At 41.7% G+C, this 26,917-nt stretch overlaps 2 protein-coding genes across 2 annotated transcripts; one reads left to right on the forward strand and one right to left on the reverse strand.

Moving 5' to 3' along the window:
• Positions 1-9,885: 9,885 nt before the first annotated feature.
• LOC139383320 (hydroxymethylglutaryl-CoA lyase, mitochondrial-like) lies at positions 9,886-20,196 on the forward strand. Its single transcript, XM_071127809.1, has 9 exons — positions 9,886-10,040; positions 10,400-10,489; positions 10,703-10,810; positions 15,261-15,356; positions 15,551-15,699; positions 15,840-15,903; positions 16,068-16,256; positions 18,778-18,903; positions 19,161-20,196. Exons 1-9 carry the CDS (start codon positions 9,942-9,944, stop codon positions 19,260-19,262), a joined length of 1,023 nt encoding a protein of 340 aa, XP_070983910.1. The 5' UTR covers positions 9,886-9,941; the 3' UTR covers positions 19,263-20,196.
• Positions 20,197-23,715: 3,519 nt separating this feature from the next.
• LOC139384028 (gap junction beta-3 protein-like) lies at positions 23,716-26,588 on the reverse strand. Its single transcript, XM_071128658.1, has 2 exons — positions 26,469-26,588; positions 23,716-25,261 (listed from the first exon to the last, which is right to left on the reverse strand). Exon 2 carries the CDS (start codon positions 25,181-25,183, stop codon positions 24,344-24,346), a length of 840 nt encoding a protein of 279 aa, XP_070984759.1. The 5' UTR covers positions 25,184-25,261; positions 26,469-26,588; the 3' UTR covers positions 23,716-24,343.
• Between the last annotated feature and the right edge of the window lie 329 nt (positions 26,589-26,917).

The following is a 26,917-nucleotide window of genomic DNA, read 5'->3' on the forward strand; positions in this document are numbered from 1 at the left end:
TATATTGTGTCATTGTGAAATCATTTTGATTTCATTGGTCACATCAATCATTTTTCATTGACCCTGGTAAGAGATTCTGTAGTGTATATGGTGCTTGATTGAATGGATTGTTTGAGTTAACCATATAACTGAGTGGTAGCTATAGTGCTACAACATGTGGGAGGGCTATGTTTTTGGAACAATTAGTTCAAATTGTTTTTTTTACAAAAATTAGGAGGATCTGGTTGGACTAATCTTAGGAATGTTATTATTTCAATACTACCAAATGTCAAGCCCTAAAAAAGGTGAGTAGAGTCTCTAAAAGGGGGCACTTGTACTGTAAGTGGCTCTTTGGTCTTCGGGCGCTCAGCGCTGCCTGCACTGTCTATTTTTTAATCGTCTAACAAACGGGTTTCGGTCTTTAGGGCTGAGCAGGAAGTGAATGTGTAAAAGAAAAGAAAATTGCCCAATACTTTTTTTTTTAAAGTGGCAATGATGACAGAGATGGGGGGGGGGGGGAATAGAGCATATCGGGCACCAGGCGAACCAGGTCACCGTAGAATATCGATACCTTTGAAGTGGTAGAGCATTGGCAGAGACCGGGCACGTGTAAGCAGGATATTGGGTATGGGGAATGATTCAGGTCAAAATTAAGCCTAGGCAACAGTACCACCATGTGGCTGTCGTCTGCTATTGAATGTCCGGCTGAAATGAGGTGATACCAATGCCTTACTAACGTCTGCGTGACGCCTGCGTATGAATAGAAATCCTAAAGTGCATAGTTTTATATTCGTACCGTTTTCCCCATGCAAGCCGATGTAGCTAGCCACATTGGCCTATAGTGTTGCCTACAGCTTGTGTGTTTCTGGCTATTATGGCCTAGAAAAGATTACGTCTAATATATAAGTAATTTGGCTTTTCCTCAACACCTCATGGGATAGTACGTTATCTTATCTCGCTGTATACAGATCTAAACATTGTTAGCCAATCACAGACTGTGTTGTTACCAGTTCCCACTACATCAGACAACCAATAGGGTTTATATTTTATTTTTATAAAGGGTGGATCAGCTTAATATTGCGAAAAGATTGTTGCTTCCATCAATGTAATTGGCTGCATCATTTCCAATACCCCATATATATATTTTTGTAAATATATATTTCCATATACATACACATGTATACATATACACATGTATACATACACATACCTACAGTGGGGCAAAAAAGTATTTAGTCAGCCACCAATTGTGCAAGTTCTCCCACTTAAAAAGATGAGAGAGGCCTGTAATTTTCATCATAGGTACACTTCAACTATGACAGACAAAATGGAGAAAATAAATCCAGAAAATCACATTGTAGGATTTTTAATGAATTTATTTGCAAATTATGGTGGAAAATAAGTATTTGGTCAATAACAAAAGTTTAACCACAATATGTAGATTAAACTGAAATTGCAGCCAACTTTCTTAGGCGTGTTTAAAAAATAACGATATTTTGGAGATTATTTCCTTTTCAAACAACCGAAAGTGAGCAGGTGTAATCTGAATAAAGGGGAAAAGGCCATTCTTGAACATAGGATGAGACATTCCTAATCTGGCTTTTCCTCAACAACTCATGGGATAGTACGTTATTTTATCTCGCTGTATACAGATCTAAACATTGTTAGCCAATCACAGACTGTGTTGTTACCAGTTCCCACTACGTCAGACAACCAATAGGGTTTGTGTCCGTGACTTTCAGTCGAATAGACCAGTTCATAGGATTTCCCAGAGGGTCCGTGCTATCCAGGATCCTTATATGTCCCTATCTCAATCAAGTAAAAATGCAAAGTGGTTAAGTTTAGTGTCACTGGGGATGGGAGGACATGGCACCCACACACTCTGGAATTGCATTTTTGAATGTTCCTACAAAAAGCGGTGTTGGTGTGGTTTAGGACCATGCGGACCCCTCAGAGTGGTCGGGTGGGCTGTTTGGTAGTTTGAGACGGCTGGATTTAGTACCACGTGGACACCACAGAGCGTGTGAACAGAGGCAGCTGTTGTCTGTGTGTTGTGCTTTTTCTCCGAGTTGTAACAGCAAGCAGAGAAGAAACTGGCTATTCCTTATTTGACTGATGTAGCTGGCAAGATAACTGCTGTTTGACTTAATTGAAAAAAAAGCATTTATTCCCAGTGCTGAGCTAGTAGTGTAAGTGACGTGTAACGTAAGCTAATGTTTCATCCCTTCTCAACTGAAGTTTTGTCTTAATTTAGTAGCTAGTAGCTACCACAACCAGTTCAGCTCTAGCCTCTAGCTATCTGTCAGGTAGCAATATATAACAGCTGTTGTATGTATGGAAATGTTTTGTAGCCTTTGTTTTGTCCCGTCTCAATAGAAGTAAACGTTTTCGCCAGTTAATGTACCATTAGAGCTAGCCAAAAGTTGTCTAACATTAGCTATTACTTTTGCCTCAATCACACTAGACCTGAATCAAATAATGAAACCAGCGACCAAATGATTGAAGATGGATATTCTGACGTTTTTTGAGAGCGCAATGTGAGTTTTTATTTGAGTCAGTATATGTAACGTTATTGATCTGTCAGTTTCCCTAGGTAATTCCTTACTTTTCACACTGACATGGTATGAACAGCTCCACAGGCTTCACTGTCATGGTGCACAGTCAGTACACAACACTATGCTCATCATGTCTTAGCAGGATCAAATGGTGAAAGGTGTCCCAGCAGGGTCAGACAGTCAGAGAAGACCAGTCTATGGAGCTCAAGGGAATTTTGCAGTTCATTATAACAGTCAGTGAATGGATACAATGTTCCATCTTGAGTTGATGGTCAGGCTACAGTCTGAGATCTGGGAATGATGGGCATTTCAGTAAATTAACCATTGATTCTATTCTTGCATAATAAAATGTATAAATGTACGCCAAGGTAATTATGCGTCTTGCCTCATCGGAGCAGAATCAGATGGTGACAGGGATCACAGCAAGGTCAGGCAACCAGGGAAGACCAGTGTGTGACGGCGCTAAAGTGAACTTTTGCAGATGTAACACATTATTCTCTCTGTGCTGCAAACACTGGACAGGCCAGAAGCTTCAAAGATGTAAACTATTCTAAGGCAGTCTGACAAACCTCTAAAGTTGATTTACAAACTGTATCAAGGGTTGATAGAGGCTTTTTCCGATGACACAAAATATATAAAACAATAATGTGAGGAAGACCTGGGAGACACTATTGATGATGATGAATGGATACAGATGTGTTTGAATGCCCAGTCATATTCATATTATCTCAGACATACTCTGACATTACTGCAGTTTAAGACCACCCATAGAACGTACTATATGCCAGTGAAACTGAATATCACGCACTCAGAAATGTCATTCCTCTGCTGGAGATGTAAAACACAAAAGGGGACATATTTGCATATGTTATGGTCTTGTCAAGGCTGGCTGAATTTTTGCAAAGAGTATGTTATTTTATCTCAGCATGTCTACAGACTCTACCCTCTCCCTGTTTTTGTTTGCTTGGAAATGTTGATACTGGAGACTGTTATCAGAAGAAACTGTGTAACCTAGCACTTATAGCGGCTAAGAAATGCATTGCCATTCATTGGAAGGTTGGGCATCCTCCCACAATGTCACAATGGATGGCAGAAATGTCAAGTTATGTATCACTAGATTTGAGTTATTACAAAATGTAGAGTATACTGTGCAACTTTCATAAGTTCTGGATGCTTTATGTGGAATACTGTATGACAAAAGGATTCTGTATTGAAATCATGCCCAAATCAGGGGATATACAATATATGTATATATATATATATACAAACGTATGTAGATACCTCTTCAAAATAGTGGATTCGGCTATTTCATCCACACCCGTTGCTGACAGGTGTATGAAATTGAGCACACAGCCATGGAATCTCCATATTAGATTTAGTAGAAATGCAGAAAATTAGCTTTAGATGCCCAGACCCCCGCAATTCCCCATTATTTATTTAATGGATTAATTCAATTGTAAATTAAAATATACACACGGAGTGCTATAGGACATGTACACGTTTTACATTGTAATACACTACCCCTACATGCCATTGTGTGCTGGAGCTATGGGACATTCACACCCAGACTTAATTTAATGGGGGATGCATAACTACTTTTCCATGATGGACGGAAATGAGATACAACATACAACTTCGATTGAAGACCTAAGATCACGCCAGTATCATAACGGTATCCTATTATAGTGTGGATACAGGAGTAGCCTATTCTACAATATGTAACTGTATGTGCTTGTATTATTTATCTAATTGATCAATTAAATTGTAAATGCGGATGGGTATGCTACTTCATTCAATGAGTACAGCATTGTACAAGGTAGATACAGGAGTAGCCTATAGTCTACATAATAAAGTCATTGAATGTACTATAGTATGATTAATTTATTTTTAGAATGAAATTGTATATGCGGAATGGGTAGGGTGGCTACTTCATTCAGTGAAAACGGAATATCTTGCTATCTCTGGGACCATGTTAATGAAGTTTATTCAGCTGTTGAACTATGACAATGTTGAACTAATTTCTAAATCAGTCTTTCTTTTATTCAAGATGATGTCATGAGCCAGATCAACCAATCAGCTTCACTGAAACTGTTCAACCCACTACCTCCAACACTCTCCCTCTCCTGTTCAACTCATTTGCAGCCGCACAGAAAAGGGCTGTACATACCTCTGTGCCTATCTCAGTGCAACACGATTCAACCAAGGCCTCAGTTGGATGCCTAAAATGTGAGAAATGTAAACAAGATGCTACAGACGTGTGTGTTTGTGTGTGTGCGTGTTCGTGTGCGTGTTCGTGTGCGTGTGTCTGTGTGTGTGTCTGTGTGTGTGTGTGCGTGCGTGTGCGTGTGTGTGCGTGTGTGTGTGTGTGTGTGTGTGTGTGTGTGTGTGTGTGTGTGTGTGTGGTTATGGATGGAGTTCCAAGAAAATACATGAGTGTGATGTGCCCCTCTGTGTGTTCTTTGGCTCTCATCAAAGGAGAACCGTTTTTGGTTCCAGGTAGAAGTATTTTTGATTCCAGTAAGAACCCATTTGGGTTCCATTTTAGAACCCTCTGTGGAATGGAACCAAAAATGGTTCTTCAAAGGGTTCTCCTATAGGGACAGTGGAAGAATCCTAGATAACACCTTTTTTTCCTAAGAGTGTAGGCCTATATTGTATTGGTGGTTCCATGGTTTTCTGGTGGTGAGTTAAGATAATCAGAAATACAATGAAACATCCCCACTTTTAGCATACATTTGCAAGCAGGCAAAGTAGCTTACTTCTACAAAAAAGACACGCTCACACGCCAACAAAAGACCATGAAGAAACTGACAAAATAATAAAGAAATTGACAGAATTCGTCAATGTTATGAAATAAGACAAAACCTGTTGTTTTGTGTAGCATTTCGAATTGCATGAACAGAAATTGCCGTAAATCAACATTGAAGATGATAAAATATGGGAATTAACGGTGGACATTTACTGGTGGTGAATTCTAAATAAATCATGGTCGAAGTGCTGCAAAGAAACCACTACTAAAGGACACCAATAAGAAGAAGAGACTTTATTGGGCCAAGAAACAACAAGCAATGGACATTAGACTGGTGGAAATTTGTCCTTTGGTCTGATGAGTCAAAATGTGAGATTTTTGGTTCCAACCGCCATTATTCTACAATGTAGAAAATGGTCAAAAATAAAGAAAAACCCTGGAATGAGTAGGTGTGTCCAAACTTTTGACTGGTCCTGTATATAACGGAATTGATCAACATCAACAAACAAAGGGTAGCCTAAACAATTCACACAATGACACAATTAAAACGCACGATTTGTCAGGAGACAGAAACATGCCTTTGGAGGCTCTTCACCACACACCCATTCCCACCTTCTTGTCTAGACATTGTTTTTGTATTCCACTCAATACAATCTTTACAAGGAACAGGCCTAGGCGTAACCTTAACAACGTGGTCAGGTATAAAGCAGTAGTCATTTATGGAAAACAAATGAAAAATCAAAGTCCATGCAGAGCATTGAAAACAATTATTATTAATGGTGCCTGTTTAATAATAAAAAGCAGAAGATAGTAAATATCATTAATCACAATGGTTTACCTATGCAAATTAATCTGAAAACATTGCAGCCTTATTAACTGAAATTAATAGCCTGATTCAATGTGATTCTGAGAGATAAAAATGTTATCTGTTCAGCTCTTTGCTCTATGAATAGACCAATACTGCTTCTATACTGCTTCTATCTTTTTGGTCTTTTGTTATAGGCATAGCCTACCACTAATATTCTAAATTGCTGAGCATTTAAAATGACCATATTTATCTTGGGATAATGACTTGCATTACATTTCAAAGTAAATGTTTTCATAAGCCCATAGGCCTACCAATAACCCTTGTTGAGGCTGGGCAAGACCTTCAATAGGCTAGTAGACTTTGCAGAAATAATCATGGAGTTAATCATTGTTATAACCTAGATCGCTTTATATAATCTGGACTGTTGTTTTTTCTAAGGCTAAGCTAACAAGGGGTAGCATATGCTTTTTGCCCTGCCCTGCTTTTAGCCATAAGACATCTCCATAGAAATTACTAGCCTAAGGGCTGCATGGTGACAGTGACTGTGTCTGTTAAACAGGTAAACTTGTGGTAAACTGGGAACTCTGGGGGGGAAACGACATCAGAAAGATGCCCGAGTTTGGATGACCGTTCAAATGTTTTTATTTATTTTTAATTCCCAGTTGTCTTGAATACACTGAAGCCGGAATTCAGGGATTGCAGAGTTCCGAGTTCCCAGTTGTCTTGAATGCACTGAAGTCTGAATTCAGAGATTGCCGAGTTCCCAGTTGTTTGAACTCTGTGCTAGAGACATAGGCTACATCTTCTTTCTGAATAGGGCTCCATCCAACAAAGAAGCCCTGTTGTCCTTATTGATTTGAGAAATAGGCATACCTACATGGTAATCAAATCAAATCAAATTGTATTGGTCACATGGTTAGCAGATGTTATTGCGAGTGTAGCGAAATGCTTGTGCTTCTAGTTCCGACAGTGCAGCAAAATCAACAATTAATCTAACAATTCCACAACAACTACCTAATACACACACATCTGAAGGGATGGAATAAGAATATATACATATAGATATATGGATGGCTGCATAGGCAAGATGCAATAGATGGTATAAAATACAGTGTACATATGGGATGAGTAATGCAAGATATGTAAACATTGTTATTAAAGTGGCAATAATAAAGTGACTAGTGATCCATTTGTTAGATTGGCCAATATTTAAAAGTCTGTATGTAGGCAGCAAACTCTCTTTGTTAGTGATGGGTGTTTAGCAGTCTGATGGCCTTGAGATATAATTTTTTTTTCAGTCTCTCCGTCCCAGCTTTGATGTACCTGTACTGACCTTGCCTTCTGGATGGTAACGGGGTGAACAGGCAGTGGCTCGGGTGGTTGTTGTCCTTGATGATCTTTTTGGCCTTCCTGTGACATCGGGTGCTGTAGGTGTCCTGGAGGGCAGGTAGTCTGCCCCCAGTGATGCGTTGTGCAGACTGCACCACCCTCTGGGGAGCCCTGCGGTTGTGGGCGGTGCAGTTGCCGTACCAGGCGATGACACAGCCTGACAGGATGCTCTCAATTGTGCATCTGTAAAAGTTTGTGAGGGCTTTAGGTGACAAGCCAAATTTCTTCAGCCTCCTGAGGTTGAAGAAGCGCTGTTGCGCCTTCATCACCACGCTGTCTGTGTGGGTGGACCATTTCAGTTTTTCTGTGATGTGTATGCCGAGGAACTTAAAAATTTCCACCTTCTCCACTGCTGTCCCGTCGATATGGATAGGGGGGTGCTCTCTCTGCTGTTTCCTGAAGTCCACGATCATCTCCTTTGTTTAGTTGACGTTGAGTGAGAGGTTGTTTTCCTGACACCACATTCCGAGTGCCCTCACCTCCTCCCTATAGGCTGTCTCGTTGTTGGTGGTGATCAAGCCTACAACTGTTGTGTCGTTTGCAAACTTGATGATCGAGTTGGAGGCGTGCATGGCCACGCAGTCATGGGTGAACAGGGAGTACAGGAGGGGGCTGAAGTGCATGCACCGTTGTGGGGCCCTAGTGTTGAGGATCAGCGAAGTGGAGATGCTGTTTCCTACCTTCACCACCTGATGGCGGCCCATCAGGAAGTCCAGGACCCAAACGCATAGGGTCGTGTTGAGACCCAGGCTCTCCAGCTTAATTATGAGCTTGGAGGGTACTATAGTGTCGAATGCTCAGCTGTAATCAAAGAACAGTATTCTTACATAGTTAGTATTCCTCTTGTCCAGATGGAATAAAGCAGTGTGCAGTGTGATGGCCATTGCATCATCTGTGGACCTATTGGGGCGGTACGCAAATTGCAGTGGGTCTAGGTTGGCAGGTAGAGGTGGAGGTGATATGATCCTTGGCTAGTCTCTCAAAGCACTTCATGATGACAGAAGTGAGTGCTACAGGACGATAGTCATTCAGTTCAGTTACCTATGCCTTCTTGGGTACAGGAACATTGGTGGCCATCTTGAAGCATGTGGGGACAGCAGACTGGGATAGGGAGAGATTGAATATGTCAGTAAACACACTAGCCAGCTGGTCTGCTCATGCTCTGAGTACACGGCTAGGGATGCTGTCTGGGCCGGCAGCCTTGCTATGGTTAGCACGTTTAAATGTCTTACTCACGTCAGCCACGTAGAAGGAGAGCTGGCTGCAAATCAACTAGCCATATACATATTTTTTATATAGAGGTGAAATGCATATTTGGTGAGATCTTTAATAAAAACAAAACTTTCACATAAAATAATTTGTGACACATAAGTATTGCGTGTACACAACGTGAAAGCATGATGTACACGTAGATGTTATGTAGATGTTTTTAAGGCTTTCAAGGTGAGATCTTTCATAAGAAACGTCTATATGATGTGTCACGTGACATGAGTTGAACATGACATGAACGTGTCGGCGGTTTGACGCCATAGAAAAAAACTCCATTGACAATCCATGTTAATTGATGGCAGTATCTTATTGCGTTAGGAAGATGTTAGGGGACTTGGTGAGAGGTATCAGTAGCTTCACTAGGCTGAATTCTGTCCTGAATCACTCCCCATAGGCATGGGACAAATGATTGTGTAGTTTCAGTGGATAAAGTAGTGTGCATCAACTGTAGGGGTGCCCATGTTGTCCGGGATTGGAAGTGTCCGGTGCGAGAGAGGCAGATTGAAATGCCCAGAGTCAGAGTTGTGCAGAAGGTGTCATATGATGAGGCAGTGAAGAAAGTAGAGGAGGATGGGGTCAAGGGTGAGGGATCGTGAGAGTAGATTGGTGCCAGAATAGAGGGATAAGCCAACGAGTGATATATGCTTCAGTAAGGTTGGCTTCTTAGCGTTCATAGCAACGGTTATCTTCTGTGCTGCAGAAATGGAGCGCACTGTAAATCACAGAAAATAGATGTGGTGGCAGTTGCAGAGAAGTATTTGGGTTTACGAGATTTTACTTCAGAAGAGTTACAGGGTGTGTTGAGTAGTGGTGTCCCGTCCTCCCAGGCCGCTGGCATGGTTCAGGAGAAGTTAGGGTCAACGTAGTGGAATGGGGCAGTGGGTTTTTAATGAGTGTAGGTGGCAGCTGCAGAGAAGTATCTGGGTGTATGAGATTTGACTGCAGAAGAGTTATAAGATATTTCGAGACTGATTTTTTATTATATTGTGGTATATAGGTGTAGGGTTGGTTGGTGGTGCAATTTTGTATTTTCTCTCGCTTCCTTTTTTATTTTTGTATCACAAATGTAACGTGATAGAACACACGCTACCGCACAGTAGGTGGCAGCATGCACAAACAAAATGTGCGAACGCCATGATACCAAAGAAGAAGAAGAAGAAGAAATTGACGTTAACGCTAATGTTGGACTAAAATGGCGGCTGTCATGAGATTTGCCAACAGAAGCTGTTTTGGTTCTAGAATGGGTCTTCAATGTTTATCCTTGAGTCGTCCAGTAGCAGTGGCAAAATTAGTAAGTCCATATGTTTTCTTTTTCAATGTCTCCTCAATGCAGTGGCTTGCTTTTTTGACTAGCTACATTTGATTGCAAATGAGTGCCCTTTAATAAACACAAGCGCCTGTTGTTAGCCTAAGTTTGCTAGCTAGCGACTACAGTACCAGTATCATTGATACTAGGTTGGCTAGCTGTTTTGTTAGAATTGATTATAAAGGCCGCTTTTAAAATGTGTGTGTGATACTATATTTTGGTATAACCGTCAATGTCATAGCCATAATGCGATATGGTTTGACTTAATCTGAGCGTGTGTGGTTCTTGTGTGTGTTGCTTTTAACTAACGTTACGTGCACTGCCTCACAACGCTCTGTTGACAGGTTCAGGATGGCGCGTCTGCAGGGAAAACTCTCCCAGAGAGGGTAAAGATAGTGGAGGTGGGACCCAGGGATGGCCTGCAAAATGAGAAGGTAATATTTCACTTTATTAAGATTTGACACTTTTAAATCAGTCCACCAGTGAATTACATATTTTTGGCGGTCCATTGGATTGAGTGGGTGGGCGTGTCACTCAAAGTCATGAGGAAAAAGTTAGTCCTTCCAGTTATGGGGAACTGGGTCAAAAGCCACCGGTTGCAGATGTTATTGTCATAACTCCTGTCTCTCTCCTGTTGGCCCTGTCAGACTGTCGTTCCTTCTGAAGTTAAGATTCACCTGATTGACATGCTCTCAGAGGCGGGTCTTTCTGTCATCGAAGCCACGAGCTTTGTCTCCCCGAAATGGGTTCCACAGGTGAGTTTACTAGAGTGATTTGAGACCATGATTTGGGGGATTTTAACTAAATTCAATGCCATAGAAGGGTCCTTTGGAAGGATTGTTGACATATATTTGACATTTGTATCTTAATAGAGAAATAATTCATTGAACATCGAACATTTTACATTTTGGCCTTACCCAGGCCTCCTTTAAGACTCCATAATGTTTCATCTGTATGTGCTACAGAGGAAAAATGTGTTTCATATGAAGCTTTACTACTTCCTCTGTAGAATGGGTAGTATTTTGATTTCAATAACAATTGTATTACATTCATATATGAATATTGAAAAATATAAACACAATTATAGAAAATATAAAACATGTCTATTGTTATATATCAATATATTGTTGAACATAATATACTCTACGGGCATATCAAAGTTCCAGAGTGGAATCTCAGGTAGTTTTAGAGTTATTGCCCATTTTTCTACAGAGAAATTGGCATAGTTGGCAATCACAGCCCCTCTTTTACTTGTATTTTTAAAAAAAACAGGTAAGTTGACTGAACTCGTTTACAGCAACGACCTGGGGAATAGTTACAGGGGAGAGGAGGGGAATAGTTACAGGGGAGAGGAGGGTGATGTATGAGCCAATTGTAAGCTGGGGATGATTAGGTGACCATGACGGTATGAGGGCAGGATTGGGAATTTAGCGGGGACACCGGGGTTAACAGCCCTGCTCTTACGTGCCATGGGATCTTTCGTGAGCACAGAGAGTTAGGACACCAGTTAATGTCCCATCTGAAAGACGGCACCCTACACAAGGCAATGTCCCCAATCACTGCCCTGGGGCATTGGGATATTTGTTTTAGACCAGAGGAAAGAGTGCCTCCTACTGGCCCTCCAACACTACATCCAGGACCATCTGGTCTAAGCAGGACAAACCCTACTTAGCATCAGAGACAAGCCAGCAGTGGGATGCAGGGTGGTATGCTGTTGGATTGTATCATTGCACATCCTGCAAATAACCAGCAGAGGGTGACCAATTTTGATTAGTTTTCACATTCAGTCTGTTGGAAATGCTTACAAATTGGAACATAACTCAAACTAGCAGAGATCCCACTCTAGAACTTTGATATGCCTGTACAGTAGATTATGTTCAATATATGGAGAATTTAGACAAATCAAATATTTTATATTTTCAATATTCATGTTTATATTTTTCAATATTGATTATTTGTAAGAAAATTATTGAAATCAAAATACTGCTTATATTACAGAGGAAACTGTAGAGCTTCATTTGACACCCATTTTTCCTTTATAGAATATACAGATGAAACATTATTAAACTATTTCTGTTCAGGAGACTCTTACGTGTGTTGTGGTAGACTGTCGTTACAATTGCTTCACAGGAACCTGGTAAAATGAAGTTTGAAGTGTGCCTAACCACTGGATGGGTTTAAATGCACTGCCAGCACGCAGTCAAAGCTACTTACCACTTTTCGAGCTTCAATGCCTTCAGAAAGTATTCATACCCCTTGACTTATTCCACATGTTGTTATAGCCTGAATTAAAAATGTTTTAGGCCTCCTGGGTGGCCCTCTGTGGGGCGACGCACAATTGGTCTAGCGTCGTCCGGGTTAGGGAGGGCTTGGTCGGTAGGGATGTCCTTATCTCATCGCGCACCAGCGACTCCTGTGGCGGGCTGGGCGCAGTGCGCGCTAACCAAGGTTGCAAGGTGCACGGTGTAGCCTCCGGCACATTGGTGCGGCTGGCTTCCGGGTTGGATGCGCGCTGTGTTAAGAAGCAGTGCGGCTGGTTGGGTTGTGTATCGCAGGACGCATGACTTTCAACCTTCGTCTCTCCCGAGCCCGTACGGGAGTTGTAGCGATGAGACAAGATAGTAGCTACTACAACAATTGGATACCACGAAATTGGGGAGAAAAAGGGGTAAAAAAAAAATAATAATTAAATTCAATATATTTTTTTCTCTCACCTATCTACTCACAATACAATGACAGTGAAAATCATATTTTCAAATTTATTGAAAATGAAATACAGAAATATATCATTTATATTGTGAAGGAAAATGTCATGTTTGTGCTTTTCTAATAACCATTTCGACTGGGTTCATGCAAGTGACTGATTGATCCGGCTCCGGAGGAATCCTCACTATTAGTATAAGCAATTTGGCAGTACACCCAGAACATTGTTTTGAGAACATAAATGGGTATATCAGTTTCAAGGTCTCCGCTTGGAAAAGAAGCCTCATGTGGTATTGGTTGGTCACATGCATGAACCAAAAGTAAATAATGAATCATGTAAATCATGCATATATAACTTGTCTGTGTAAGCAATATGTAAGAGAACTAACGGGACTGCCCCGAGGGAGCTCCTGACACAGCTCCACAACAACGTATTCACACCCCTTTTACTATGACACTCCAAATTGAGTTCAGGTGCATCCAATTTCTTTTGATCATCCTTGAGAGGTCCCTACAACTTGGAGTCCACCTGTGGCCATTTCAATTGTTTGGACATGATTTAGAAAGAAACGGATGACAGTGCATGTCAGAGCAGAAGCTACACCATGAAGTCCAAGGAACTGTCTGTAGATCTCTGCGATAGAATTGTGTTGAGGCACATATCTGGGGAAGTTTATAGTGTTGAAGATGTCAAAGAGCACAGTGGTCTCCATCATTAGGAAATGTAATAAATATGCAACTACTCTGAATATGCAACTACTGCCAGAAGGACAACAGTCTCTACCTCACTTCACCAATCTGGGCTTTATGGGAGAGTGGCCAGATGGAAGCCACTCCTGAGAAAAAGGCACATGACAGCATGCCTGAAATTTGCTAAATGGAATGTGAAAGACTGCGTAAATAAGATGAAATATTCTGGTCTGATGAGACAAAAGTTTTACACTTTTGGCCTGAATGCAAAGCACTATGTCTGGAGAACCAGGCACAGCTCATCACCTGTCTAACACCATTCTTGCCGTGAAGCATGGTGGTGGCAGCATGCTATGGTGCTAATCCCATGGAAAGACTTGAATGTTGTTCACTGCTGCTTCCCATCTAACTTAACAGAGCTTGAAAAAATCTGCAAGGAAAAATGGGAGAAAATACCTAAATCCAGATGTGCAAATGTGATAGACATAGCCAAAACAACTCAAATCTGTAATCGCTGCTAAAGTTGCTTATACGATGTATTGACTCAGGTGTGAATACTTATGTAAATTTATATATTTCTGTATTTTATTTTCAGTACATTTAGCAAACATTTTGAAAAACATGTTTTTACTGTCATTATGGGGTATTGTGTGTAAACTATTTTATCAATTTTGAATTCAGGCTACAACACAACATTGTGGAATAGGTCAAGGGGTATGAATACATTCTGGAGGCACTGTAACTAGTGCACTCAGATCATATCCTGATATCGACAGCAGATGAGTTATATATTATATTATGAATATAACTTAGCTAGCTAACCTGAGCCAAGCTCACGTTTAAATGGCATGAAAACTGAGATTTTAACTTTAATGTGTAAATTGTTAAGTAATTGAGCAGTGCACCAGGAGTACTTGCCATTGTGATTCCTGAAATGCAGAGCCTGTAGGAGTATTTTTCGACTCCTAAATTATACTTTTGTTACATAGTTTCCTAGCTCAGCTGGTTAGCTAGCTCTGTCTCATTGACCACCAAATGTTGCTAACGCTAGCTAGCCACTTAATATAACTTGTTTTCTCAAAATGCATGTTTAGCCAAGTTGTTATGAATACAACTCCCATCTGCTGTTAGTTCCAAGTGTGTTTATAGCTTTGATTGCATGCTTACAGGGAATTCAGAGCCATTCAGTGGTTTGCTATACTACAAACATTTTACCAGGTTCCCATGAAGCAATTGTAATGACCGTTCTCCACAACATACCCTAAGAGTTTCCTGATTTGCAAGTGGCCCTGAGGGAACACACTAAATGTATTGGGTAAAGTGTTATGAAATGTAATGTTGTATAATATTTCAAATTGTAAATAACCGCCTTAATGTTGCTGGAACCTAGGAAGAGTGGGGATCCTTAATACATACAAAATAGTGTGTTTAATTGTGTATTAGAAACACAGTTTGAGATCATTGTGAGGGGATTTTGCCAGTGGATGTATTTGACTTCCCGGAAAAATGTTGTCCAAGGTTGTAACAATAACCAAGGGTGCCCGGGACTTAGCGAAGACTCCATTGCATAGTTTGTGATGTGTCCTCAGAGACGGAAGAGGAAGCGAGACATCACACTCCTTCATTTCTTCGAGTTCATATACAGTCAATGAACTAAGCAGATCAGACCCAGCTGCTAATGCATTGGTGTCTATGGGAGAGCTACCCTGTTAAGCAGACAGAACTTACAATTTATTTTAAATGGTAAATGGCCTGAGTGGGACATCTTCATTTATCCATCATCTTTGGTGTCTTTTCCCCCCTGATTGGCAGATGGCAGACCAGGTGGAGGTGATGATGGGGATCCGCAGAAGGCCAGGTGTGTCCTACCCCGTTCTGACCCCCAACCTCAAGGGATTCCTGGCAGCTGTAAGTTCCTACCTGGGCTCCATGGCACTCTGCTTATGTCACCGCAATATCATATCTATACACAAATTACTTAAAAAGCGAGAAGTTAGAATAACTAATGAATTCCATCAAGCGTCATCATACACTGTTGTAAAATCAGTGTCCTATTTTATATTGTAGGTATTGAGCAAGTATGTTGCTGTTTGTTTTCCCAGGTGAATGCAGGAGCTGCAGAGGTGGCCATATTTGGTGCAGCCTCGGAGCTGTTCAGTAAGAAGAACATAAACTGCTCTGTGGATGAGAGCCTGCAGCGCTTTGAGGTCGTCACCAAAGCAGCCAAAGAGGCCGGCGTGCCAGTCAGAGGGTAAGACGGACTGACAGACGGACAAAGAAGCTGAGGTAGAAAATGAGGAGCAGTGATTGTCAATGGAGAAAATCTGTAGGGTTGGTCACATTCTTTAGAGTTGGTCACATTCCTCTTATGTCCATGCTCTGTTCCCTCAGGTATGTGTCATGTGTGCTGGGATGCCCATATGAGGGCAAGGTGTCACCAGACAAAGTGGCTCAGGTAAGTTCCTCTGACTCAGACCAAGCCTAGCATTCTTTCCCTTTTCACTGAGAAATATCTCATCTTCCCTTATACATGTCATTATCCTCCAAATATATTTAATTGAACATTGTTATAGAGCTTTAAAACTGCTTGAGGATTTCACTTGTAACTCTTTAATGCAGGTAGCCAAGCGTCTGTACTCCATGGGTTGCTATGAGATATCTCTGGGTGACACCATAGGTGTGGGTACCCCAGGTGGCATGACTGAGATGCTGCAGGCGGTGAGCAGGGAGGTGCCCGTCAACGCTCTGGCAGTCCACTGCCATGACACCTACGGTCAGGCCCTGGCCAACATTCTCATTGCCCTGCAGGTACTGTATAGTCCCAGTTGGCATTAGATAGAACATTGCGGCCCCACTCGCCTATGGGGATTCCAACCCGTGTTTACCCCATTGGCTCACAGCAAAAAAAACTTGACTTTTTTTCAAATGTAATTTTCTTGTTTTCTGCTTGTTTTAGTCAATTGCAAAACTACATTTAAGAAAGGTACAACATGTCTAAAGATGACTTTTCAACATTGCCTGCTCTAGAGCCTTCTCACATCTTACAAAAATGTAATGTTGTAGGGCTTCTCTTATGCCCCTTTTAATGATGGCGCTAGCAGCTACGCAGGTGCTAGCTTGCTACCAACAAGAATATTAAGCTAGCCAAGACCAACAACACAAACAAATAGACGATACAGCTACAAGAGTGAGTAGAGTTAGACTATACAAGTTAAATGTCTTACCTGTGATGAAATGTTTTCCACACACAAGCTACACTACCGGTCAAAAGTTTTAGAACACCTACTCATTCAAGGGTTTTTCTTTATTTTTGCTAATTTCTACAATGTAGAATAATAGTTAAGACATCACAACTATGAAATAACACATGGAATAATGTAGTAACCAAAAAAGTGTTAAACAAATCAAAATATATTTTATATTTGAGATTCTTCAAATAGCCACCATTTGCCATCATGACAGCTTTGCACACTCTTGGCATTCTCTCAACCAGCTACATGAGGTAGTCACCTGGAATGCATTTCAATTAACAGGTGTGCCTTAAGTTAATTTGTGGAATTTCTTTCCTTCTTAATGCGTAATCACCCTTTGCCTCGATGACAGCTTTGCACACTCTTGGCCTTCTCTCAACCAGCTTCACCTGTAATGCTTTTCCAACAGTCTTGGTGTTCCCACAAATGCTGAGCACTTGTTGGCTGCTTTTCCTTCACTCTGCGGTCAGACTCATCCCAAACCATCACCATTTGGTTGAGGTCGGGGGGATTGTGGAGGCTAGGTCATCTGATGCAGCACTCTATCACACTCCTTAGTAAAAACAGCCTTTATACAGCCTGGAGGTGTGTTGTGTCATTGTCATATTGAAAAATAAATTAAACTAAGCCCAAACCAGATGGGATGGCGTATCGCTGTGGTAGCCATGCTTGTTAAGTGTGCTTTGAATACTAAATAAATCACCGACAGTGTCACCAGTAAAGCACCCTCACACCATAACACCACCTCCATGCTTTGCGGTGGGAAATACACATGCGGAGATCATCCGTTCACACACAGCACGTCTCACAAAGACACAGCGGTTGGATCAAAAATCTCAATTTTGGACTCCAGACCAAAGGACAGATTTCCACCAGTCTAATGTCCATTGCTCGTGTTTCTTGGCCCAAGCAAGTCTCTTCTTATTGGTGTCCTTTTGTAGTGGTTTCTTTGCAGCAATTCGACCATGAAGGCCTGATTCTCACAGTCTCCTCTGAACAGTTGATGTTGATGTGTCTGTTATTTTAACTCTGAAGCATTTATTTGGGCTGCAATTTCTGAGACTGGTAACTCTAATGAACTTATCCTCTGCAGCAGAGGTAACTCTGGGTCTGCCATTCCCGTGGAGGTCCTCATGAGAGCCAGTTTCATCAGAGCGCTTGATGGTTTTTACAACAGCACTTGAAGAAACTTTCAAAATTCTTGAAATGTTCCGTATAGACGGACCTTCATGTCTTAATGAAATGTTGGACTGTTGTTTCTCTTTGCTTATTTGATCTGTCCTTGCTATAATATGGACTTGGTATTTTACTAAATAGAGCTATCTTCTGTATACAAGCCCTACCTTGTCACAACACAACTGATTGGCTCAAACGCATTTAGAAGGACAGAAATTCCACAAATTATGAAGGGACACCTGTTAATTGAAATGCATTCCAGGTGACTACCTCATGAAGCTGGTTGTGAGAAACCCAAGAGTGTGCAAAGCTGTCATCAAGGCAAAGGGTGGCTACTTTGAAGAATCTCAAATTAAAAATATATTTAGATTTGTTTAACAATTTTTTGGTTACTACATTATTTATTATTACATTATTATGTGTTATTTCATAGTTTTGATGTCTTATTCTACAATGTAGAAAATAGTAAAAATAAATAAAAACCCTTGAATGAGTAGGTGTTTTTTAACTTTTAACCGGTAGTAAAGTGTAGCCTACTTGGACACCGGGTGCCCACATTTCCTACTCTCCCAACCCGAATAGCCTGAAGCCACAGGGCTCTTCTCGCAGGCTCTATTTCCCTACGTGGGAGCATTGCAAACTATAGTTCAGAAGTTAGAAAAACCTGGTTACATGTACTGTACATTGAACAACATATAACAAAAAATCTACGACGAAGTTGGCTCTTTTACAATGGGGGTATGTTTACCCCAATTTCTGGGCGTGGTCGAGGGGAATTCCTTCTTATGACGTGAATATCGACTCTGAAGCTGAGTGCAATATAGAGGACTCTGATTGCTGTATGAATAGTACTGGAATTCTACTGGCATGCATTTGATGAAGATGCTGTTTGATTTTTGCAGATGGGCATCAGTGTTGTGGACTCGTCAGTGGCTGGCCTTGGCGGGTGTCCATATGCACAAGGGGCTTCTGGCAATGTGGCCACAGAAGATGTGGTGTACATGTTGCACGGACTTGGCATTCAGACGGTGAGAATTCTCCTCTTCCCTCTCTTTTTACCGGTCTCCCACTTTCACTTCCTCCCTCAGTTCAATGGAATCTGGCAAACTGTTACGAGATAGTGTTCTACTTCCTCTGTATTGACAGCATCATTGTCATCAGTGTTTACTTCGACACAAAGCGTTTTGATCTGTAGGAGAACCAGTTATCTTTTTTAAACTAGTCAGTGCACACAATGAGTTCCCTGTTTGTGTGTGACTCTGTCCTTCCTCTCCCTCTATCTCAGGGAGTGGACCTGCCAAAGCTGATGGATGCTGGAGCTTTTATCTGTCGTTCCCTTAACAAGAAGACAAGCTCGAAAGTGGCCCAGGCCACCTGCAAACTCTGAACCTGGCTCCACAAAGGCCTAGAAGAGGGATGTCACGAGTGATTCCTACAGACAAGGCTAAAAGGCATAACTAAGGCAACACACACCTGTGCCACCGAGGTGTAATATATTTTGATTAGCTGTAGATAAAAATGGTTGTAAGAACTGTGTGTGTTCCATTATTTGATATAAGTCAAGTACCTCGCTTATAAATGAAGAAATCGAAATAGTTGGAAAGCCTTGCTCAAGTGGTGCCTTATCATTCACATCATGTCCTACATAAACCTGGTGCCTTGCCCGCTACCTTTGTGTGTTACATGATTATTGCAAATACACTAGTCATGGAAGGAAACGTTATTCTGAATAAAGTATGCTGTTTTAATATAATTTAAAGTTACATGAACAACAAAGTTAAAAGAAGGGATTGCCTGACTTGTACTTCAGTTGCTTGGTGTACAAACAGCCTTGTCCTTATTTGTCAATCCTTATGTTTAGCCAGTTGTCGTAACAGTGGCAAAGGGATGGGTCCTGCCAGTGTATTGCAGTAGGTATCCTAAACAGATCTTGATGTTTGCAGAGTGGAATAGAAAATACATGTATTGATAAGAATCAACCAATTGTTTTCTATTATGGGACAGGAAGTCACAGGATTTAGTCATTCTGATGTCATGTTTATTTCCATTTAACCAAACTTCCAACTATCCTTACTTGAAAACCACTTAGGAGTTACACGCCTACCATATTAGGACAATTCAAGTCCACCATTCCTGCAGTTTGAGTGGAATTTGTCTTTCTTTTTCTGTTTAATTCTTGGTTTTGGTGTGTCTCATTCAATGTAAATATTTATTGTAAAAGGTTACACTTCTGAATTAAAGCCATTCGAAAAGTTTGTCTCAAATCTAAGGAAGCACATTTTTTTCCTGTATTTTCAAAAAATAAATACAAACATTTTTAATGAATGTGTTTTGTATATTTAACAGAACAGGTTATATAATCTAGTGCATTTACACAGCCAGTGTCTGTGACACGTCTACAGTGTAGCCAAAATGTCTACCAGCTAGGATGAAGAAATGACTCACCTAGGGATCTGGTGATTATATAACAGTAGACTAGTTGAGGATTTGGCATTCATTCATAGGCACTACAAAACCAATCAAAGGTGGATCCATTGAGATATTTGTAAACCATTGGATTCGTGTATGTCCCTAATGGTTGAGTGATATAGTCTGAGAGGTTGTGATTTTGCAATTTTACTGGAAAGCAAGTGATGCAAATCAAATCAAAGTTTATTTGTCACGTGCGCCGAATACAACAGGTAGACCTTACAGTGAAATGCTTACTTACAGGCTCTAACCAATAGTGCAAAAAAGGTGTTATGTGAACAATAGTAGTGAGGCTATAAAAGTAGCGAGGCTACATACAGACACCGGTTAGTCAGGCTGATTGAGGTAGCATGTACATGTAGATATGGTTAACGTGACTATGCATGTGTGATGAACAGAGAGTAGCAGTAGCGTAAAAGAGGCGTTGGCGGGTGGTGGGACACAATGCAGATAGCCAATGTGCGGGAGCATTGGTTGGTCGGCCCAATTCAGGTAGTATGTACATGAATGTATAGTTAAAGTGACTATGCATATATGATAAACAGAGAGTAGCAACAGCATAAAAAGAGGGTTGGGGGGGGCACACAATGCAAATAGTCCGGGTAGCCATTTGATTACTTGTTGAGGAGTCTTATGGCTTGTTGGTAAAAACTGTTGAGAAGCCTTTTTGTCCTAGACTTGGCACTCCGGTACCGCTTGCCATGCGGTAGTAGAGAGAACAGTCTATGACTGGGGTGGCTGGTGTAAAGGTCCTGGATGGCAGGCAGGTTAGCCCCAGTGATGTACTGGGCCGTACGCACCACCCTCTGTAGTGCCTTGCGGTCAGAGGCCGAGCAATTGCCATACCAGGCAGTGATGCTCGATGTTGCAGCTGTAGAACCTTTTGAGGATCTCAGGACCCATGCCAAATCTTTTTAGTTTCCTGAGGGGGAATAGGCTTTGTCGTGCCCTCTTCACGACTGTCTTGGTGTGATTGGACCATTCTAGTTTGTTGTTGATGTGGACACCGAGGAACTTGAAGCTCTCAACCTGCTCCACTACAGACCCGTCGATGAGAATGGGAGCGTGCTCAGTCCTCCTTTTCCTGTAGTCCACAATCATCTCCTTAGTCTTGGCTACGTTGAGGGATAGGTTGTTATTCTGGCACCACACGGCCAGGTCTCTGACCTCCTCCCTATAGGCTGTCTCGTCATTGTCTGTGATCAGGCCTACCACTGTTGTGTCGTCTGCAAACTTAATGATGGTGTTGGAGTTGTGGGAGCCTGGCCATGCAGTCGTGGGTGAACAGGGAGTACAGGAGGGGACTGAGCATGCACCCCTGTGGAACTCCAGTGTTGAGGATCAGCATGGCAGATGTGTTGCTACCTACCCTCACCACCTGGGGACGGCCCGTCAGGAAGTCCAGGATCCAGTTGCAGAGGGAAGTGTTTAGTCCCAGGATCCTTAGCTTAGTGATGAGCTTTCAGGGTACTATGGTGTTGAACGCTGAGCTGTAGTCAATGAATAGCATTCTCACATAAGTGTTCCTTTTGTCCAGGTGGGAAGGGGCAGTGTGGAGTGCAATAGAGATTGCATAATCTGTGGATCTGTTTGGGCAGTATGCAAATTGGAGTGGGCCTAGGGTTTCTGGGATAATGGTGTTGATGTGAGCCATTAACAACCTTTCAAAGCACTTCATGGCTACGGATGTGAGTGCTATGAGTCTGTAGTCATTTAGGCAGGTTACCATTGTGTTCTTGGGCACTGGGACTATGGTGGTCTGCTTGAAACATGTTGGTATTACAGACTCAATCAGGGACATGTTGAAAATGTCAGTGAAGACACCTGCCAGTTGGTCAGCACATGCCCGGAGCACACATCCTGGTAATCCATCTGGCCCCGCAGCCTTGTGTATGTTGACCTGTTTAAAGGTCTTACTCACGTCGGCTACGGAGAGCGTGATCACACAATTGTCCGGAACAGCTGATGCTCTCATGCATGCCTCAATGTTGCCTGCCTCGAAGCGAGCATAGATGTGATTTAGCTCGTCTGGTAGGCTCGTGTCACTGGGCAGCTCGAAGCTGTGCTTCCCTTTGTAGTCTGTAATAGTTTGCAAGCCCTGCCACATAAGACAAGCGTTGGAGCCGGTGTAGTATGATTCAATCTTAGCCTGTATTGACACTTTGCCTGTTTGATGGTTCGTCGGAGGGCATGGCAGGATTTCTTGTAAGCTTCCGGGTTCCGAGTCTTGAAAGCGGCAGCTCCACCCTTTAGCTCAGTGCGAATGTTGCCTGTAATCCATGGCTTCTGGTTGGGGTATGTACGTACAGTCACTGTGGGGACAACGTCCTCGATGCACTTATTGATAAAGCCAGTGACTGATGTGGTGTACTCCTCAATGCCATCGGAAGAATCCCGGAACATGTTCCAGTCAAATGACTGAGTCAGATCTAGACGATTATTGTTTTACCATTTGCCTATTTCCTCATTGTGGCACAGAAACATTTGTTGAGATTCTCTGAGAATTTGTGTGAGCAAGCTAAAAGAATCTGCATAGCAGGCCCAGCTTGTCATTCAGGTTTCTCTTTGCATTAGGACAAGGAGTGTTTGTCCTCCACTCCTTGTCCTAATGCAAAGAGAAACCTGAATGACAAGCTGGACCTGCTATGCAGATTCCTTTAGCTTGCTAACACAGACTCCCAGAGAATCTCAACAAATGTTTCTGTGCCACAATGAGGAAATAGGCAGATGGTAAAACAATAATTGTCTAGATCTGACTCAGTCATTTGAATGTTTGTTGGTCCATTTTTGTCATTGTCATCATTGATTGGGAGAATGCAGAACAGGAAACGGTAAAGTAGATGTTGTCCTTAGCTGGCAGATATGGGCCAATGAGTTGATGACTTGAACATACACATCAGAGAAATTCCAACATCTAATTGAAAATGAACACTAAAGCAATATTTAGTGTTAGAAACATCCTTTCACTGACTGTACGTGTGTGGACCTACATCAATACGACATACTGTATTACATGGTTATAACAGGATGTCTTTGCGCTTGTGGTCCTGTATGTCACATGGGTCTGTTTTAATGTCCTGACTAGAGATGTTCTGATCGAGTCAGTCAGGGACACCTGAATGGGGCCAAAAGTCAAGTACTTGTCTAGAATCCAGAAAAAGATAAGTCAACAGGAATGTCAAATAACTACTGTAACATGAGACTGAAGTAAATTAAATGTAAACATTTTATTTATCAAAATAATAATGTTCAAAATGGAAGTTTGAAGCTGATTGTGAAGGTTCTGCTCCTGACAATGTGAGGCTATCAGGTATCCACACCAATGTTCCATGAGGAACACTGTAAGGCTGAGATTTTATCCACTTTATACAATTGTGCGACAGACATCCTCGGTAAAAAATGTATTACAGATTTCTTGATTTATCTTAGATTAATTCTGACTGTTTTGAGGATGTGTTACTGGCTATGTTGTTGCTACGGTGGCTTACAAGGGACAAACAACAGTAATATTGCTGCTTTTTTCTTGTTTTTCAAGCGAAAGTCTTTAGGGAGTATGCGAACACAGACGTTCACTTCGCCTAGCCGAGTTTTGCTATGAACAAACCAAATCTAGTATGCGGGCGCCTTTACCCCTGGCAAGAAACCCCAAAGTAATGTGAAAACAAAGTGAGACTAACTGGAAAAGCTTTGTAAGATGTTACAGTAGACAATTATAGATTTTTTTGTATTTTTTGTATTCAGTCTGGCAGTGGGAGCTGAGTTGTATAAAATGGGGTGTGGCTGAAGATCAGGGTTGTCTAGCCCCAGGGTCATGGAACATCAGTACAAAGCCTTGCACCATGGCAGTATAGGGCAGTAATAGGACAGTAGAGTCTTAGAAAAACCTGTCTCTCATACAGTCTTAAAGGAGGACAAGCATGAGCAGGTTTGATCAATAAGGTGAGACCTGGCTCCATATGCATACATGTTGTGGTTGAATCTTGGGATAGTTCAGGCATCCTATGCTGCAGAGGACAGGTTAGGGGCAGACGCCCGCATGTGAGTCGGTAAAGGGGCTTGAAGGTGGCCTGGGGACTGGAACCTTAATGGTTGTTTCTCCAGCTGAGACATGGGCAGAGTGCAGTCGCTGCAGGAATTATCCTTGCTGTACCGTTCATTCAAGGCCATGGTGTTCTGTTTTCTCCTCGTATTTTGTGCTATGTGAGCGATCCGCTTGGAGACAAGGTATATGATCTCACAGACGTTGAGCACAATGCAGAGGGCCGAGGCGCCCACCATGAAGTAGGTGAAAACTTTCTTCTCTGTGGGGTGGCCGATGTAGCAGTCCACCTGATTGGGGCAGGGGCTGACCTCACACTTGACCAGCCGGGGCAGGTAGAAGCTGTCGTAGATTTTGTGGAGGATGTAGAGGAAGGAGATCTCGATGCCCGTCTTGACGAAGAGACTAAGCAGGTAGGTCCACCAGAGGCCGCCGTGCCTCTTCCCTGTGTTCTCGTACAGCTTGTCCTTGTTGCCGTGCATGGCATTCTTCCGTTCGCGTTCATCGCGATACGCCACATGCATCATCACCATGAAGGAAGGGCAGGTGACGAAGATGAGCTGCAGGGCCCACAGGCGGATGTGGGAGATGGGGAAGTAGTGGTCGTAACAGACGTTAGCACAGCCGGGCTGCTTGGTGTTGCAGTCAAAGTCCTTCTGATCATCGCTCCACACACGCTCCGCCGCCACCACGTACACCATTACCCTGAACACAAACACCACAGAGAGCCAGATACGACCAAATGCCGTGGAGTACTTATTCACCCCACTCAGGAGGGCTTGGAAGGTCTTCCAATCCATGGTTGAGGCTGGATGTTGACAGTCTCTTTTTCAGAACTTGCCTCCTTTTGTTCAATAACTATGGAACACTGGAGCAACCTGAGTAGATAAAAGAGAAGATGGTTGAGGGAAGGCATCAATGTAACCTGGATCCTGGTATGAATTAATTGCACAATGCCCTTCAAAATGGTATGATACAATCCACACAAACAAGAGGAGCTTTTCAGCTTTTTGGGTGTAGGCCTATGTTTATGTGTAGACCTCAATCTACAGCATTTTATAGCAACCAGAAGTACATTATTTCTTATTTGAGAACTTAGGTATTCTACATTGACTGAGATTTTGTTTCCCTTTTTCAATCGATTTTTTTTATCAGTTTACTTCCACATATCCCACATATTCATATTCATATAGTCAACTTTGTCAACAAAGATCGCTTTAGAATAGTTTATTTCTCCTTGTAATATTTAACTATTAATATCTAAGGTTTACACAACCTTCATATAAAGTCAATGTGGCAATTAATACATTTTAAAAACTGATGACAGTAGATGAGAATTGGGGAAAGGGGGATACCTAGTCAGTTGTACAACTGAATGCCTTCAACTTAATTGTGTCTTCCGCATTTAACCCAACCCCTCTGAATCAGAGAGGTGTGGGGGGGGGGGGGGGGGGGGCTGCCCTAATCTACATCCACGTCTTCGGCGCCCCGGGAACAATGGGTTAGGGCCAGGTGGGCATACAAATTAAGGCTTATGCTACTATAGTAGGCCTTAAAATGACTAACTTTACCACGCACTGACTAGGCTATAACAGTTGGGTTGTCTGTGATATATTGGATAAGAATAATTTTCCAATTAAATCAGAGTTTTACTGTGTGGCTGTACAGGGAAGGAAATCAATGCCATCATGGTTATTTGTTCTTTGTTCCCTCATTGTTTATGTCTGCTTATACATTTTACATTTTGGTATAAAGCCAATGTGAACTGTTCAAAAAGTGTCCCTAAGAAAGGAATGGATACAGTTGAAAGTAGAATACTTTTTACCTGCTCTTCTTATTGCGCATATTCAGGTGGCTGAGTAACCTATAAACTTTATGATATGTCGGAACAGAGTAAATCTCAGACTTTTGTAGTAACAGAGTAAATTAAATGGACTATCTGGTTACGCCAAAACTTTAGGCTACAATTCAACATCAGCGGAGTAAAACAATCAAAATACCTTTTTACACCATGCTCTCTTAAACTCATCCACAAAGTAAGGAGCAGATACATTCATAAAAATAGATAGCCTACTTTTCACTTACTTAACAAATGTCAATCCATTGTTTGTGCTTCAGTTCGTAATCAGTTTTCTTCTGTTTTCTGTAGTTAATTCGTTTTACGCATAGATTAGCCCCGCTCAACAGATAGAATGCTGTTGTCATGATTGATGTGTCTTTGGCGTTTGTCTGTGGGTGGGGTTTAAAAAATAAACTTGTAGCCTACCAATTGAGGCCCAGATTTTTTTTTTCCTGGAATGGGCCTACACCACACTGTAAAACATTTCCTGTAAAATGTACAGTAACTCACTGGTTAGTAATTGGTAGTAAGTTACTGTATTTGATTTTACAGTACAGCTACTGTAATACATTTTATGGTACCAAAAATGTTCATGTAATCTAATTTACAGTACCACGTCAGTTACTGTAATATAATTTACAGACCAATTACAATTACAGCATATAATTGAAATTACCCAGTGACGTATTACCAA

Source organism: Oncorhynchus clarkii, chromosome 25, assembly GCF_045791955.1.
Source record: "Oncorhynchus clarkii lewisi isolate Uvic-CL-2024 chromosome 25, UVic_Ocla_1.0, whole genome shotgun sequence".
NCBI classification, from domain to species: Eukaryota; Metazoa; Chordata; class Actinopteri; order Salmoniformes; family Salmonidae; genus Oncorhynchus; species Oncorhynchus clarkii.